The following is a 19,025-nucleotide window of genomic DNA, read 5'->3' on the forward strand; positions in this document are numbered from 1 at the left end:
TTGATTATGTGCCTAGTTAATTCTATGCCCAATTATCTTTTTGATGGTGTAAAGACCATAGCCTGTCACATGACCTGCCTTTCCATCTCTGTTATCTGATTGGTAAAGTCTTGTATATCTGATTTGTCATCTACTCAGAATATAATTTTTCTTTTGTTTTAGCTTGGTCTTCGCAACGCCGCTATGCTGTGCCCTGTTTCCTCAGAAAAGGTGTGAAAAACGTATTTTTTCTTTTAATAAAACAGGATATCTCTTTTCAAAAATAGCATTTTGCTCTGTTGTAACTTCCACTGTTCAGTACATGTTTGATAATATTCTGTGTAGACCTTGACATATGGCACAAGGCTATTCCTAAATCATTAGCAGGGAACAGTATGCAAGCAACCATAATTGTCCTACCTGCCTGGTTGAGGTCTCAGTATTGATCATGGTGCTCATTTTTACTTTAGTCTCTTTGTTGAACAGTTGCACTGGAATCATTGGTATCATCAATACTGTAGGTTTATTGTCTAATCATTGATCAGTACCAGTGTTGGGCAAGATGGAAACAGAACTCTTTATGATTCATTTTAATCTTTGGAAGCATCTAAATTGTGGCCTGTGGCAGAAGCCTTCCCTTGACCCCACCTTGTTTAATGAATTTTGGTTCTCAAATTACAGGCCCCAACCATGGGCCAAATGCTGATAAATTCTAATGTTTCATTCCGCTGATAATTTATAAATGTATATAAATACATTAATCTGATTTTGAGACATTTCAAATATTTTAAACATACCCTTACTCTGTGCTGTTATTACAATGCAAACAACATTACTGTTATAACCAGATCAGCTGCAGTATAAATCCCCCAAATAATATTCAAATAATCAATGAAATTAAAATTAGGATGCCAATACCCTCTAGGCCGGGCTGTGTACTAATATAAAGTGTAACAGCAAATTTTAAAATTTGAATCTATATATGATAAATCAGTTCCTTGCATATACAGTATAACAATAAGCTTGATATGCTCCAAAGTGCTCAAATTAATTAAAGATTAATCTTTTTTGAATGAACTTTTTGAGGATTGCCTTTTTTTCTAAATTATTTAAGTACCGTAAGTGCTGTGTCTTCGTTCCACAAAATTGAATCAGTTATCTGTGACCAACTCCCAACCGAAAGCAACTCACCAAAATGATTTGCCTTTCTAACATTGAATCAGCAACCAAAGCTTATATGCTTCTTTAAGTGATCATCTGACACTTCCAGTCGAATTTTAGCCCCCTTCGATATACCAGAACTAAGAAAACGATCAGCCCAAAAGTTTAATTCCATACTAAATAAATGAATTTTAGTTCCAAAATTGCTGGTGTAAGAACACATACCATTAAAGGGGTTGTAAAGCTTCGTGTTTTTTCACCTTAATGCATCCTATGCATTGAGGTGAAAAAACACCTTGCACTCTCCGCCCGAGCCCCCATTTTACTTACCTGACCCCCAAATCTCTATGGGCATGATACTTTCCCCCAGCTTGAGGCGTCTCATCAATGGATGATTGATAGCAGCGCAGCCATTGGCTCCCGCTGCTGTCAATCAAATCAATGATGCGTCAGGGCAGGGGCCGAGTGATATCCTCAGCGGCTATTGTCGCCGACTGTATCACACGGGAGCGCGCCTGCCATGCTAACCCCCTTGGGAGAGCACTTGCCAGAGGGGGGTTAGCTCTTGCGGGGAGGAGCCAAGACAGCCGCCGAGGGACCCTAGAAGACGAAGATTGGGTCCACTCTGTACAAAACGAAATGCACAGTGGAGGCAAGTATGAGATGTTATTTACAACCCCCTTTAAACTTGGACTCACTTCACTATTTCCAATGCAGACAGAAGCTGGCTCATCCGCCACTCTGTATAACTGCCCAGCCGGACCTCCCCTCAGTCTCTCTGACAGCTTACACATGCCCACCATTAGGCCATGTCCCTAAGACACAGCACTCAGAGCACTTGTTTGAAGACTGATATTTATCTAATGAGCTTTTTGTGGATTGACTTTTTTGGAATGATTTATTTATTCTTATTAATTAATTTGAGCACTTTGGAAGGTTTTTTGTTATACATGCATGGAACTGATTTATAATTTTATAGATTTTTTTTTTTTCTATGCAATTGATTTAATATTTATATTTTAGTTTTTCAATAGCTGTTGCATTTTATATCAGTACACAGCGCTGCACGGTAAAGATTGGCATCTTAATTTTCATTGTTTTTGTGAACGTTGATTTTATTTATTGGCTACTTTTAACTTGTGTTGAAGCAGTCTTAGGCTTATTTTATTGCATGTTGACCCAACCATGTCTCTCAGAGGCTGTGGCTGCTAACCTGCGCACAATTCAGTATAATATGAGTGAACTGGCATTATTATCCTAGGTGGTGTTACCCATTAACCTATTTGTTATTTTGTTTATTAGCTCCATGAAAGTGTCCAATCTAGAACCAGAGGTCCGTGACCGTATCCTGCAGAAGAACCCGAACACTCAGATTGTATACTTTAATAAAGGACTCTAGATAAGGACAATCCAATGAACCATTGTCAGTCAGTCAATACATGAACAAGACATCTTTGCCATTCACTTTACAAGCTGCTAACACAATTGTATTGTACTACATGGGCAGTTATCTCAGGTATAATCAGACGTGGTGTATGGATATGTGACTTAGTTATTGTTTGGTGTTTTCCTGGTGAGTTTAATACATTCCAGTTTTTAGTGGCTTCTTCCAAGGCATATAAGAAGATGCACCAGCCTTTGAAGTTGAGAATTAAAAGCAGATGGCACAGATTTCTATATATAGGACAAAACAGATCCGTTGTACAGCTATTGTTCTTCTTTTATTTTGCCTTTATTTGGAAGGAAATCCTGTAACCAAAATGCAAATTTGAAGATCTGCAGGGAAAAAGCTAAATCCAAACTGAAGTTTTTAAACTGACACTAAATATGCTTTAAAAGTTGCTTTGACGCACAAATGCAATATTATCTTTAGATTGTGGCTGTCTAAAATGATGGTTATATGGGTAATAAGGTGTTACAGGGTCACAATTACAGTTACCCCTACAGGAATTACCAAAACATTCATTTATAAAACATTAAGCCCTGGTTCACATTGATGCGATTTGACATTTCAAATCGCGTGGCAATTGCTGGCAAAAGCAGTGTCCGAATCGCTGCGTCGCCGCACTGATTCCCAAAAGTAGCTATTGTACTACTTTTGGTGATTTCGGGGCGCGATTTCCATTGACATCTGTGTAGAAACCTGCATCGATGTCTCTAAAAAGTCGGGACTGACATGCGGGAATGAAATTGTACGAGTTCAGCTGCACCTAGGGTGACAGACAAACATCAGTCCAACACATTTTTCTACAGCCCTAAAAGTGAGTATGTAAAAATGCAGGGTGGTGTGTTCCCTGGGTTCAGCAAGCTAGACATGCGCAAACTGCAGCATCAGCAAAGGGTTGCACAGCACATACCAATTAAAAGAAGACTGTGTTGCTGCACAGAATTACTGCGGAAAGCCTAATGAATTTAGCTGCAATGATTTGCCTAACCAGTGGCCCAGTACCTCCTGCTCTGGGATGGTTTGGCAAGCCCAGATCGTGGGTTGCCAACCCGCCATTCCAGAGTATCAGTGTTGCGACTGAAGCCAGCGGTAGAGGATGCGGCTGCTGAACCTGTATAGCGCCGCCACCAATACCTGAATGGTAGACTGTTATTAAAGGTACGTTTATTACTGAAATCAGAGTGTATATATGCGCATATCTGTTCTGCAGTGGTTACTGGGCTGGTTTGAAACTGATCTGCAGGTTCAGCGCAGTGCACCTGCGGGTTACCGTCACTGAGCCATAGACTTCTGTTATTACCTGCGGGTTTGGTGCGCTTTCATCAAATGCACCACACCTGTAGGATATAATAGAAGTCTGTGGCAAAATGCAGCTAACCCGCAGGAAAACCACAGGTGTACTGCACTGCATCCTCGGTGTGGGTAAACCCCAGCACATCCATGTGAAAGCAGATTTTGCCTCCTCTCACAGGATCGATCAATCCCAATTGGACTCTCTATCCATCTCTATGGGGTGACAGATGTAAACAGACTTGTGTCTGTTTACACAGGCCCACCTTTAATCCGATACGTTAAAATAAACAGAAGGGGATCTGTCCCTTTCCATCTGGGCGGAGTGGAGGGCCCATAGGCTATGACCCTGTCCGCTCTGCACATGCAGATCAGACATGAACCTGTCATCCGCCCGCTCTGCTCATTGTGGCCCACGACCGGTTACCAAGTCGCTAAAGTGGCCTTCGCGCTTTAAAAGGTTGGGCACCACTGGTCTAAAACTAGCCTTGAATGCCGTTCAGCCCAAAGCTATTAACCTCCACCAAGCTGGAAGTTCTGTACCAGGAGGATGACTGGGCACCTCGCAGACAAGATTTCTCCACAAAGCAGCATGTTTCATTACAGGTAAGTGAAGTGACACCAGTTATAGGGGAACATTAATTTTTGATGACTTCAGTTTCAAATAATCTTGATGAATTTCCTTTTACAGCCCCCATCTCAAGTATTATTAAACTAGACAAATCAATATCACCTCTCTTGCATTCTTTATAGGATTTTAAATATTTCGGGAAATCAGAAATACCGTAATAGTGAGATCCCAGGCTGCAAGCCATTCTTTTACAAGTGACGAGGGAGGTTAACCACTCCATAGTGGCCTCCTTCAGTTCATGAAATGATAGACCTTCAAGGCCCTTTAGCCAATATATAGGTTGACAGATTGCCAGTCCCAGCCTGAATTGGACCCTAAATGTCAAAGACATTATTGAATATACTGTATGACTGTTTAATAAAACATCATTTTGGGGCTGCTCTATTATTATAAACTGAAACTGCAGTTTAAAGATTCTACAGAGATTTGCTTGAGCTGCCATTTCAGGTGAGGAAAATTAGACATTTTATTCATAAACCTTTTGGGAGTTATGCTTAGTAAAAATCATTATCCAGTGTGAGATGGAGCCAGCTGTGATGAGTAATACACCAATTCACTATAAAAATCCTCACTTATTACTGCCTTGCAGGAGACTGTACCATTGACTTTTCTACTTGCATAGTCAAAATGGTAAAGCTTCCTACAGACTTCAGATGGTGGATTGCCATGCGTGCCTGATTCCAATGCTTAATGGCCTGCCACGCATCAAACATTCACTGGTATGGTGGAGAGAGGGCAATATCTGCCATCCAGACTGTATAGACACAAGACCACAATTGGCCAGATGGAGCAAACATCCTATGTCCATAGGCGCCCAAGATCCAGGAGTTTGGAAGAAGTGTCAGACTTCCATAATGCACAGGGATCAGTAGAGCTAGTATTTAATTTCTGATCAATATGTGTTTTGTCACTTTAAAGAAATCTGTTGTCTAATAAAGTAATGGAATGGAATGTTTTAGGTAGGTAGCAATTTAATAGGATTTTAGTAAAAACACAAAAACTTGTAACAGCCCCTAAATATACTATGCTGGGTCCACGCTCTTGCACAACCTTCCTGATGGCTGTGGCCTCATGCCCTGTTTGCAGTAAAAATGTACTGACGGGCTGTCCACGTCTGTGTTCTAATGCTCCATAGACTTGAATGTGATGTACCAGGATTGCAGCCACAACATTCACCAAGTCTTGTGCCACGTACACACGACCGTTTTTTAATGACGAAAAAAAAATCTATTTTTTAAATTGGTCATTAAAAAGATCATGGCCCAGATTCTCGTATATGGGCGTAACGTATCTGATTTACGTTACGCCGCTGCAAGTTTTACAGGCAAGTGCTTTATTCACAAAGAACTTGCCTGTAAAGTTGCGGCGGCGTATCATAAATCACCCGGCGCAAGCCCGCCTAATTCAAATTAGCCGGGTAGGGGGCGTGGAGCATTTAAATTAAGCGCGTTCCCTCCCCGGAAAATATCCCAGGGTGCATTGCTCCAAATTACGTCATTGGTTTCGACGTGAACAAAAATGGCATCCAGCCCCATTCACGGACGACTTACGCAAACGACGTAAATTTTTAAATTTCGACGCGGGAACGACGGCCATACTTAACATTGGTTGCCCCTCATATAGCAGGGGCAACTTTACGCTGCGCAAATCTTACGTAAACGTCGTAACTTCACTGCGTCGACCGCGCGTACGTTCGGGAATTCGCGTATTTTGCTAATTTGCATACTCGACGGGGAAAACTACGGAGGCGACACCTAGCGGCAAAAAAAATGCATTTAAGATCCGACAGCGTAAGAGCCTTACGCCTGTCGGATCTAATGGATATCTATGCGTAACTGATGCTAAGAATCAGTCGCATAGATATGATGGCCCAGATTAAGACTTACGGCGGCGTACATTGCGTTGCGCCGTCGTAAGCCCTTTGAGAATCTGGGCCCATGTGTAGGCTCCAGAGCATTTTTCACAATGTGAAAAATGGTCTTTAAAAATCTAGAACATGTTCTATTTTTTCTTGACGTTTTTCACATCATGAAAAATGGTCATGTGTAGGCTTTAACAACGGGGAAAAAAACGCGCATGATCAGAAGCAAGTTATGAGAAGGGAAATTTGCATAATCAAGCCCAAAAGGTGGCGCTATTCGAATAGGACTTCCCCTTTATAGTGCCGTTGTACGTCACCGCGCTTTGCTTGAGAATTTTTTTTTCACGATCGTGTGTATGCAAGGCAGGCTTGACAAGAATCGCGTCAATAAAAACGTTGTTTTTTTCCATGACATTAAAAATGGTCGTGTGTACACGGCATAATGGACATTGGCACACTGGTTTAGGCAATCCTGCACTAAATGTGTTGCCAGCCAGGCTATAGACAGTGCAGAGGCCACAATCGTTGAAGGAGGTAGGTAAGGGGCTGTTTTTTTTTTTTTTTCCTTTGGTGAATTTATCCTTTGAGGTTTTCGTGTACTGTGCAAATAGATGGCAGTAAGTCCATTTAAGCAATGCAACTTTTGCAGTTGGCTTTGTCCTAAACTGCATATTTTCTGACGTGGTCTTTGTATGAACATTAATAGCCATTTATTATACTTTACACTTATATTTTTATTACATTATACATTTTAAGATAGCTTTTGCTGTTTGAATATACCACAGCGTGCTCATAGTTTAAGCTACAGCACACTGTGCAACTATTATAGGGCTCATATACAGGCAGCAAACGGCCTTTTTTTAAATGAACAATACAATAATTTTTTTTCGTTCTAGCACCAATGTTTGATTGCTATGAAAATGCATAGTATACATTATTAGTGTCATTGGTTAATTTATGGCATATGTCTTAGAAGTATGATCGCTTTTAGAATGGTGATAGGAAAAGTAAGAGGCCCAAGAATGGTCATCCCATAGGACCTCCATCCTATATAGTTATTTCTTAAGCTCAGCAGTTAATCAAGAATGTGTTAGTTTTATATAACATATTTGAGGAGGAAAGCCCAAAACTCTTATTAATGATGTATTGGTGATTACTTTGTGTGTGAAAGTAAGATACAATGATGTATTTTGTGCCGTTCTGATATGTTACCAATAAACAAATCTCTTAAAACAAGAAGTTTTCCTTTTCTATATGGCTTGAATCTTTCTAGGAGAGGCGAGGCCATGTGGGGTTCAGGGAGTACCAAATTATTGAGACTTTGTCAGTTTGCCTACTTAGGTCAACCCCAACCCATTTATGCTAGTATTTACTGCTCTCCCCACCCCTTCATTGCTCCCTTATGAGCCTTAAGAAAATATCTAGTGCTTCTGGGTGTAGGATAGAATGTGACCTCTTCCCATGTTCTTGTGTCCGAGTCTGTTTCCGGCCTAGAACACTTTCATGTAAGAGAAGGGGTGACAGCATCAACCCTGTGTGAGTGCCGATACCAACCAACATGGTGCTTACATGGGGTTTGGTTCATGGCTCTGAAAGAGTAACAGAGCAGTGGGGAGAAGTAGGGTATGAGAGGGCCAGGAGTGATCCAGCAAAAGATATAGGAGGTGATTTATTAAAACTGGTGCACTCGGAATCTGGTCCAGCTATGCCTGGTAGCCAATTGGCTTCTAACTTCAGCTTGTTCAATCAAGCTTTGACAATAAAATCTTTAGTTAACGGAAGGGCCTGTGGCAAAGGTGTCTTTCTGAAGTTCACCAAGGAGGGTCTGTGGCAGACTTTATCCTACAAATGTTCGAGTGATACTCCGGCTGCCAGGTCAGTGAGAGAGGCCTGTCCGGGTACGCTAAGCCCACTCATATAGGAGTGGCGCAGAAAAGTGTTACGCTTGGGAGCATGACTGTTTCCCTATCATTACTGAATCTGCTGTTCTCCTTTTCTTCTTCAACTTTACTTTCCTCACCACAAGTTTTATTGTTTTTGCCCAGCTGGGTAATAAAGAGCACAGCAAAGAGCACCTGTTGCGGACATTCCTTTACTTCTACCACATGCAATACGCATCATTCACCCCTAGGAATTTGGGGGAGCCATGAAGTAAATGTGTCACCCAAAAGAACCAGCAGCTCCTCCGGGGGTAGTGCTACATTAGGTTTTGTGTTCACTTTCTTCCATTTCTGATCTATAGTGTTGTTAAAACGACTTTATTTTATAGATATTTTATATTTAAGGTCATATTTTGGGGTTGGGGGGGATCAATATTTGAACATACTTACAATCTCCTTGCAGCCACAACATCCACCTACTGTACACCCCCCAATTACAGACACTGTTCTCCCGAATAGGACAGGAAAGATGATGAAAAGAAAGACCAGACATCTCTCATCATCTGGAGGGGAGGAGAGACCGGCAAAGAAGTCACCAATGGAGAATGTCCGCTCCTGCAAACTCTTCTACGGCTCCCAGAGACCTCCCCCCAGGATATAGAGGCTTTCTACAGCTTTACTGGTATCATGTCATCACTTTTCTTTAATGATAGGAAACCTGCAATGATACATAGGCTGCCACTGCTGGAAATATTACAAATATTTTATTTTTTTATTTTTCCTTTGTTATTTTAGTTTTAAAAGATTAGCCTTTCATATCATTTTAAAGTGGTTCTAAAGCCAAAATGTGTTTTACCTTAATGTATTCTCTGCAAAGAAACACACCACTATCTGTTCTACCCCCTCCCCCATCTCTAAACACTTACCTGCTTTTTGTCACCACTCCAGCTCTGTTCTGTCTGCAGCATCGCTCCTTGCAATTCCTGACCTCACAGGAGACACTGAGGACAGTGGCCATAGGCTCCTTCTGCTGTCAGTCAAACACCTGTGAGGAGGGAGCGGGGGCATGGCTTACCGGAACTGTGTGTGTCTATAGATTCATACAGCCTGGCTCAAAAGCTCACCTGCATGGGTGCCCCCATAGCACACTACTAGCTAAGGGGACACACAGAAAAACTGCGTCAGTGTGGGACCGCCAAAAATGAGGTATAGGACCACTCTGTGCAATATTTTTGCAAAAGCAGGTAAATGTAACATCTTTTTTTATTTTAATTATAATAAATAGCCTATAATAGCTCCTTAATGTTATACTGATGACCTGTAGGGGGCTTTTAACCACTTCAGCCCCGGAAGAATTTAACCTGACCAGAGCACGTCTTTGCGATTCAGCACTGCGTCGCTTTAACTGACAATTGCGCGGTTGTGCGACGTTGTACCCAAACAAAATTGACGTCCTTTTTTTCCCACAAATAGAGCTTTCTTTTGGTGGTATTTGATCACCTCTGCTGTTTTAATTTTTTGCGCTATAAACAAAAAAGTGCGAAATTTTTTAAAAAAAAAGCAATGTTTTTTACTTTTTGCTATAATAAATATCCCCCAAAAATATATAAACAAACGTATTTCTTAATCAGCTTAGGCCGATATGTATTCTTCTACATATTTTTGTTAAAAAAAAAATCGCAATAAGCGTCTACAAAATAGGGGGTAGTTTTATAGCATTTTTATCATTATTTTTTTATTGCTAGTAATGACGGCGATTTTTGATTTCTATCAAGACTGCAACATTATGGCGGATACATCGGACACTTTTGACACTATTTTGGGACCATTGTCACTTATTGTCCCTTGTGCTGGCCCAATGTGTCGCAGTGTGTACATATTGATGAAAGCAGTTCCTGTGTTACATGTTTAGTGAAATCAGCGTGATCTTCTATCACAAATAATATTCTATCATATTAGGGGGTTTGAAGTTCACTAGCGGCTCTGGATGTGGCTGGGGAGCTGGAAAGCTCTGGTTAGGCCCCCTCCACTCACTTTTTTTTTTTTTTAATCGGAAGTTGCTGAGACCCCTCAAGGTGTAGATACATTCACAAAGAAGGTGGGACATAGAGGTGTCACCAAGCAAGTGTCAAAATGTAAACATTATAATTGCATGAGAGAACCGCATATTTCAGGTCGCAGGAAATAAATAAGTAGAGTAAGATCCCGTGGCTTGCCAGTCCTTTCACTTTCTTATCTTTACCCCAACACTGTGCTTGACATATCATTACTAAATACCTCCTTGAAACCAACATTTAAAAAACAGCCAAGTTTTTTTTTTTCTTTGCAAAGACAGAATTGTCTTTTCTTTTACCAGCTATTGTGTGACATTACCATGTAGGGTTATTCCACCCTTGCATGAAATGGTCAATAACTACACCATGCAGAAAAACAGGATGCAAGTACTTCTCTGATCCCAGTTTGAATAAGATTTTTTTGCGATGATGCTAACTGTGGCCACAAGAGGGCGATATGAAACAAAGAGAGGAACCTGGGTTATTACATACTGTAAACATGATAATCTCTGCAAACAAAAGTGAAAATGCTGCCCATAGCAAAAAAAAAAAAAGATAAATATATATATATATATATATATATATATATATATATATATATATACACACACACACATATATATTTTTATATATATATATATTTATTAGGAGTGTGTCTATGGGAATGTTTGACCATTCTTCCAGAAGCAAATTTGTAAGGTCAGGCACTGATGTTGGTGAGAAGACCTGGCTCAAGTCTCCGCTTTAATTCATCCCAAATGTGTTCTAATCGGGTTGAGGTCAGGACTCTGTGCAGGCCAGTCAAATTCCTCCACCCCAAACTCTCTCATTCATGTCTTTAGGGACCTTGTTTTGTGCACTGATCCAAATCATTTGGTGGAGGGTGGATTATGGTGTGGGGTTGTTTTTCAGAGGTTGGGCTTGGCCCCTTCATTTCAATGAAGGGAACTCTTAAGGCGTCAGCATACCAAGACATTTTGGACAATTTATTGCTACCAACTTTATGGGAACAGTTTGGGGATGGCCCTTCCTGTTCCAACATTACTGCTCACCAGTGCACAAAGCAAGGTCCATAAAGACATGGATGAGCGAGTTTGGGGTGGAGGAACTTGACTGGCCTGCACAGAGCCCTGACCTCATCTTTGGGATGAATCAGAGCGGAGACTGCGAGCCAGGTTTTTTTTTTGGTCACATCAGTGCCTGACCTTATAAATGCGCTTCTGTAAGAATGGTCAAACATTCCTATAGACACACTTAGTGGCGGCTGGTGCTCAAATTTTTCTTTGGGGGGGGGGCGCAAACAAAAAAAAAAAAACATCAATTGCTGCCACTGTGCCTATTAAATGCAGCCACTGTGAACATCAAATGCCACCAGTTTGCCCCCTCAAATGCAGCCAGTTTCCCCCCAAATGATGCCAGTTTGTCCCCCCCTGCCCAGGACTTACCTTTTTCAGATCAGCGCCGTCCTCCTCCACGCTCCCTCCCCTCCTTCTGAGTCCTCGATGTCGATTTAGCCAATCAGGTGACTGGTAACCAGACCCAGTGCACCTGATTGGCTGATAGTTGGGTCAGTGTTAGGGAAGCGATTCCCTAACACAGCATGGTTTAAACAGGGAACGCACAGCAGTGCGCTGTCCACTGTTCAACCATTTGGAAGCCGATTAGAGCCCACAGGTTCTAATCAGGCACTTCCAAAACACACCCACCTCTGTAATTCAGATGGCCGGTGCTCAACAGGGGGCCGGACACCTGAATAGTGAGCGGCAGCGGTGACAATAGATATATTCATACAATGCATGATTATATCTATTGTTGAGTGACAGGTGCAGGAGAGAGGAGGAGGTGCTCATGTGCATTTCGTGATACGTATCTCTTTCTGGCGCTCGGCCCATCATTTGCATGGGGTCACGCCTCATTTGCATGGGTCACGCCCACTTCCACCTACGCCAGCCTGCGCCCTCAAAACCTACGCCAAGCTGACGCAGCGTTGGGAGCAATAGCTTGCTGAATGCAATGCTTGCCTCTTCGCGATACGTTGGCTCGGCGTATGGCGTTTGCGCTACAGCGGCATAATGTGCGCCCACACTCTGTGAATCTGGGCCACAGTCTGTGAGAAATTGGTTTGAGCAGCCACAGTTCTGTATCTATGTCTAGTACACTTTACAATATCATTCAATCATCCTGATGAAGGGGGCATTTTAGGACCCCTGAAACGCGTTGGTTCTATGACAAACTCTTTTTTCTTTGTGGAATAAATCTATATATATATACATTTTTGGTATGGTGCTTGAGGATGCTACCTGTCCATAATTCAGATTTCCTTTCAAAATACCTTTATAATTCACGTAAAAGGACAACAACTCCCAAGCAGAACAAATTTTCAGGCATTTTTATTTGAGCATTTTTTTGCATATACACAATCGTTTTAGAAGCAAATTTCGAGCATTTTACATGGGTTTTCGAGGTTCAGGCATATATGTTTTACCCAATAAAAAGCACTACAGGGAGGGGACCAGTTCTTACAGGCTGAAAGTGACTGAAATAAGCCTGAAAAAATGCTCAAAAGCTTCTGATTTTTGCATTGGCAGGTGTTCCCTTTGTAGGTTATGGGGTCAAATCTGCCTCAAAAAAAGTTCACGTAGCCTTTGGAGCATCAGGGATTGAGATTCCTGAGTGCTTACATGTGAATGGCCACTGTTTAATTACGGTACATAGGATTTATTTGTTGAGGCTGAGATACAAGATACTCAGGTGTGAATGGGGCCCAACATCCAGTGCTTCCATTGTATTTACAGCAAGCTTTTTATTACTGTCCACTGTCTTTTTCTGTTCAATGATTTCAGCCTGGGAAAACAGTTTGTAGGGTGACAAAGAAGCAGCACGTAGAGTTACTCCAAGCCAACTATGTGGCAAAGAATTTTCTGACCTATCAGATTCCCTGCAGGAATGCTAATGCTGGTCCCATGATTCTTTCCTGATTGTTTGTCAACCATTAACAGTAATGGCGGCCACACGCGACTCGATTTTATTATTTGACCGATGTGTAATTTGCTCTAAATGATCAGATCTGTAAACTAATAGCCATAACTTCCTTTTCAATCAATTTATTTATTTTCAAACTGATGTGAGATTTAATCAAAACGATTGGGTTGTTGACTTTAGATTGATTACCATATATACTCGAGTATAAGCTGACCCGGGTATAAGCTGGAGGTACCTAATTTTACCACAAAAAAATGGGAAAACATATTGATTCGAGTATAGTCCTAGGGTTAGAATGCGGCAGCTACTGTAAGCGGAAAAGAGGGTCAACAATGACCATTGCAGCCTCACTGTGCCCATTGCAACCTCACTGTGCTCAGGTCCAAGTACATGAAATTCTTGACAGGCTGCTGTAACATTGGCAAAGCAATAAATGAGCTAGTGATTAAAATATCTGATTGTCTCCTGAACAATATCCACCGCAGAGTTTAAAGGAATTTTGCCATCAAGCTAAACACCTGTCTGAAAAGCCTTTGATGGAAGCTGCCGTTATCTGCCCCACAAGCTGCATTCTATTTCCAGAGCAACGAAGGAACTGTCAGAGGACCGAGAGGGAGAGAGCCCTGCCGGCTAGTTTTCAGCCTGTGAGTCAGACAACGACAGCGTCAACACTTCTCAGACAGTTATTTAGCTGCATAACAACTTCATTCAAATGCAGTTACCTTTTAAGGGGTGAGGGGAGGCAAAGTCCGCTAACTGCGTGGAAGTGTTTCCCATTCCAGCTGGCTGGTCTCTTAGTTGAAATCTAATTCAATTGTTTAAAAGTCACGGTCTCCTCCTAGTCCCGTTCCGTGATAGGCGTTTCCCAGCAGACACTGTGTTCAGTGTTCCACCAATCACAAAAGTCCTTTCATTCTCGGACAAGTGGATGTCCGTGACTGGCGGAACACTGAACACAGTGACCCTGGATTCAGATACGAGGGCGTATCTCCTGATACGCCGTCGTATCTCTGAGTGCGGGCTGTCGTATCTATGCACCTGATTCAGAGAATCAGTTACGCATAGATTTCCCTAAGATCCGACTGGCGTAAGTGTCTTACACCGCCGTATCTTAGGCTGCATATTTACGCTGGCCACTAGGTGGCGCTTCCCTATAGTTACGCAAGGAATATGCTAATGAGGTATTTACACCGATTCAGAAACGTACGTCTCGCCGGCGCATTTATTTACGTAGTTTACGTTAGGCTTTTTTCGGCGTATAGTTACCCCTGCTATATGAGGCGTAGCTAATGTTTGTATGGCCGTCTTTCCAGCGCCGAGTTTTGAAAATGTTACGTCGTTTGCGTAAGTCATTCACGAATAGGGCTGTACGTCATTTACGTTCACGTCAAATCCAATACGTCCTTGCGGCGTACTTTGGAGCAATGCACACTGGGATATTTTACAGACGGCGCATGCGCCGTTCAAAAAAAAACGTCAAAAATGCGGGGTAAAGTGAAATTTTAATAAAACACGCCCACAACATCCCCATTTGAATTAGGAGGGCTTACGCCGCCATACATACATTACGCCGCCGTAACTAAGGGCGCAAGTTCTTTCTGCATACGGAACTTGCGCCCAAAGTTACATCGGCGTAACGTATCGGAGATACGTTACGCCAGCAGATAGATAGACAAATCTATCTGAATCCGGCCCAGTGTCTGCTGGGAAACTGAGTCCGAAGATGAGAGAACATCCGTGATAGGCGGAACACTGAACACAGTGTCTTCTGGGAAATGCCTATCACGGAAGGGACCAGAAGGAGACCGCGACTTTTAAACAATGGACGCCCGCAGCCTGTCAAGAATCGCAGGTACACTGACTCTAGTATAAGCCGAGGGGGGTATTTTCAGCCTTAAAGGGCTGAAAAACTCGGCTTATACTCGAGTATTTACGGAATATATTTTGGAGAGATTGATCGAAAAAAGAAAGTGACCAATTATCGAAGTGTGTATGGACAGTTGGACAGAGTAGCGCACAATTCTACCCTATACATCTGTACTGTATGACAGTCCCCTCCAATTTAGACAAAGTGCAGCGGTGACACGGCAGTCTGGATGTTTGGGTTGCTAAACTTCCTACTGATGAGTGTGATTGTGACTGGCAGCTTATGAGAACATGCAGAACGTATGAAAGAACAAAAGCACACTCTCCACCAGATGGCACGTTTCCAAGGCACTTGAGCTCTGTCACAATGAACTCTGAAGATGAAACCGCCGTCAGCTCCTTTCCAGCTTACCCTGACGTGACTCTGGCAATAATCGCTCCTATTTATTTCTCTATTGAACTCTTGAAGAAAACACCAGTGTAGCCTTTTGTACGCTTATTACTCCAGGGAGGCCTGATCAGAGTGTCACAGAACTACACAATCATCTCGTTATTTTAAGAGAAAAGACCTACGATTCTAATACATTAGGCCGCCTATGTGGCTATCGAGTGACCTTGCTGTGCAACAGTCAATTATTGTGCGCGTCAGTGTCACCTCCTGTGATGGGCGTGAGATGAAATGTCACCCGAGTGTCGTGCATTTATTTAAATGCCACGAGGGCTGCATCTGGAGAAAATGAAATTACATATTAAAGGTCATGAGAAATAATAATTTCTTGGGGTTGTGTAGATTATCACTTAACTCCTTATTTGCCCTAAAGGGTGGCTGTCTTTCGTAATGTCTTCAGATGTTAATATTGGCCATCTCAAAACTACTGTGGCAGCTTTTATTAAAAATGTCTTGAGCCTGAAGTGCATGCAGTAGAATAAGACAAGTCTCACTCTTTCATAGGCTTTCTTTTCTTATTGTATCACTGTTGTGAAAGAAAATGTTCTGAAATATGGCTGAGGGATTTGTTATGAACATGCTGGTTGTCAAGGCCGTTGCTGTGGACAGCACCTATAAGCATATTCTATGTTATTGACCCAGCCGGCCCAACATAAAATCGTACATTTCCTCAAATTTTTTTTTTGTAAAATGCATTTAAACTTAGCAAACATAGGCTGCCAAAGAAGAATTTTACAGTGTTTCTTCACTGGACTTATATATGTTTTATCCCCCCCCCCCCAAAAAAAAATGTCCCACTCTTCACAATCACGCCTTATTCATGTCATCAGTTTTCAGCAGCACCTATATTTGTGAGCAATTATTTTCAAGGATGAAGCACGCAAAGGGCAAAATTAGAACCAAATATCTGATGAGCAGCTTCAGAATTCATTGAGAATTGTTACTTCATCCATCAAACCAGATAGTGATATGTTAGTTTATCAAAAACAGCATCAAATATCGCATTCGTTTTATGTTGCCCTCTTTTCCGTTTTATAGAAAAAATATTGCAAAACGTTACATTTTCATTACGTACATTATTTATATAAGTGATTGTTAACGTGAGATCTTCCCGACTTTTTCTGCTCATCAGCTATCCTTATTGTTAGTGTATTTTATGTCTGGTCCAAGACAATTCCTCTTCTTCCAAAGTGGCTCAGGATGGTCAAAAGGCCTGCTGTCGATGGCGAGATCAAGATTTAAGCCTCGTACACACGGGCCAGAATCTCGTCAAGAAAAAAAAGTTGTTTTTCCTGACGAGATTATTGGCAAGAATCTATTGCCGCCCGAGTGTACAGACTCTCCTTTCAAAAGAACCGCGGTTCTCTTGAAAGGCAAGAACGTGGTAACTTCATTGCCTCAGACAAGCATGCGCTCGTTACATTAGATGCTGTCGCCGCCATCTTGCTGCCGCGCATGCGTCAAAGTAATTTCGAGCATACGCGGGTTTCCACGGCGACCAGGTAATTATACACACTCTCGGGTTTCTCGGCAGGAAAACTGCCGAGAATCTCATGACGAGAAAATAGAGAACATGTTCTCTATTTTTCTTGCCTAGATTCTGGGCAGTTTTCTTGTCGAGAAACCAGAAAAGTTTCGTACACACGCTCGGTATACTCGGCAAGAAAGCTCTGCCAGCAGTTTTCTTGCTGGTTCTTGCCGAGTATACTGAGCATGTGTACGAGGTTTAAGATCCATTGTGATTACAGATACTCCTCCTTTAACGACTTACCTGTTTAACCACCACTCAGACTTCTGATTAGCTTTCCCCACCCTAACGACGCACTGTACATCATTGTTTTGTACAGTTACAGTACAGCATTTTCATTTGTGTTCTGTACTTATGCAAATAAAAACAACGTTATTGAGCTGGAGTTTTGTGTATAGACCTTTTTTTTACAGTACAGTAGTTAAGGATGCTTAAAATATCGATTACTAGTGGCTTCTTGTTTAACGACCAATTTGTTTAACGACCTGGTAGTTGGAACAGAACCTGGTTATTAAGTGAGAAGAGCCTGTACACTGCATTCTAAAGTTTAATGGTTGCTTGTTACACCTAGTAAATACATGGCCAAATCATAATCCTGGGGAAGTTGACTCCAGAACTTGAAGTATGTGGCTGAAAATGGGGAGGGTGGGTTACATCTGCCAAAAGGGGATAGGGGGAGGTGGGTAAACTATTAAAAACAACATCTAAAACTTTATGTATATGTCAGTCCAAGACTAACCTGTCCACAGTGTGAGAACGCTGCTGATTTCTGCAGAATTAACAAAATTATGCAGGATCAGCAAATAACAAAATTATATAAAAAGGGACGCAGAAAAACAAAAACTGCTGTGTAAGTGCTAATAAAAGACTCCATACAGTAATGTATGCCATTTTTATTTTACCCATAGTTTCACTTTAAAGTAACAATATACATGGGATGATATAGCTAGATCACAGACAGTTTGAGGTCCATAGAATATTGCCAATTTTGGCGGTCATTGTTTTCCCCTTGGATAGTTGGCCATATAGATGTTTGCAGAGCCTCACCTAGACTTGTACACAAACTTTCAAAGTACATAAATAATTATATATACAGAAAATACAGTTAGAGTGGTAAAATCTAAAGGGGCTAAGCAGAGTACAATTAGTCAGAATATATCTTGTGTCAGTGCAAGAAACCATAAAGGGCCCCTCCTGGCCCCCTTCCCACTGATCGCTTGACCATGTTAAGGTCTTTTCTCACCTCGTCTTTCAGGACAGCACCTGGAGAGAGCGCAGCTCCACCCACTTCCCAGGAAACACTGCAGTCAATGCTATAACTTCCGCCCCCTTCCACCATGGCCTCAGTTGTAGTGTTTCCTCCGGCCATGGTGGAAGCGCTGCAGGGAACCAGGGGTGTGCTGTTCTCTCCCCAGGCGGGGAAGGTGTTTTTTTGAGCATACCAGTGTTTGATGTATTAGGAGGTGATCCTCCAGGAGGCGGACTCGACTTCTCCCCTGACGCGCGGGTGAAGGTCGGGTACTTCTCCTCTTCGGTCCGGCGAGGACAGAGGCTGCTGGAGGTCCCGCTCCCTGAGTCCGGGCATCGTAGCTTGCGGGGGGGCGGTCAGGTGCCGTTCTTCCGGCATACGAGGTTCCGGAGCGGAGGGCGTAGTGACGTCCTTTCCGGGTGGAGGCAGGACTTCCGGCGGCGCGTGGCGGCTTTCGGTTCCGGCCGCCTGGAACGCAGGAGGAGGAGTGGCCTCGGCGGTGCTATTTCCGGGTCTCGCAGCGGCGAGAAAGAGCCGGGAAATTTAAAGAGCTGTCGCACGCCCACAGCATTCTGGGACCATGGAGCCAGAAGACGCAGCGGAGGTGGCGGGAGCAGGAGCCACAAGCACCAGCCCGGCCCAGGTAGGA

The 19,025-nt window shown here is 42.5% G+C and overlaps 1 protein-coding gene across 2 annotated transcripts in view; it reads left to right on the forward strand.

The window, feature by feature from the left end:
• The window catches only part of SFXN3 (sideroflexin 3), a 49,370-nt gene extending 46,537 nt beyond the window's left edge, over positions 1-2,833 (forward strand). For both annotated transcript variants that reach the window (XM_040361910.1, XM_040361909.1), the window contains exons 10-11: positions 163-210; positions 2,443-2,833. In XM_040361910.1, coding sequence (XP_040217844.1) covers positions 163-210; positions 2,443-2,539 — 145 coding nt within the window. In that variant the 3' untranslated portion in view covers positions 2,540-2,833. The remainder of the gene's footprint in view (positions 1-162; positions 211-2,442) is intronic.
• Positions 2,834-19,025: the final 16,192 nt, after the last annotated feature.

Source organism: Rana temporaria, chromosome 8, assembly GCF_905171775.1.
Source record: "Rana temporaria chromosome 8, aRanTem1.1, whole genome shotgun sequence".
NCBI classification, from domain to species: Eukaryota; Metazoa; Chordata; class Amphibia; order Anura; family Ranidae; genus Rana; species Rana temporaria.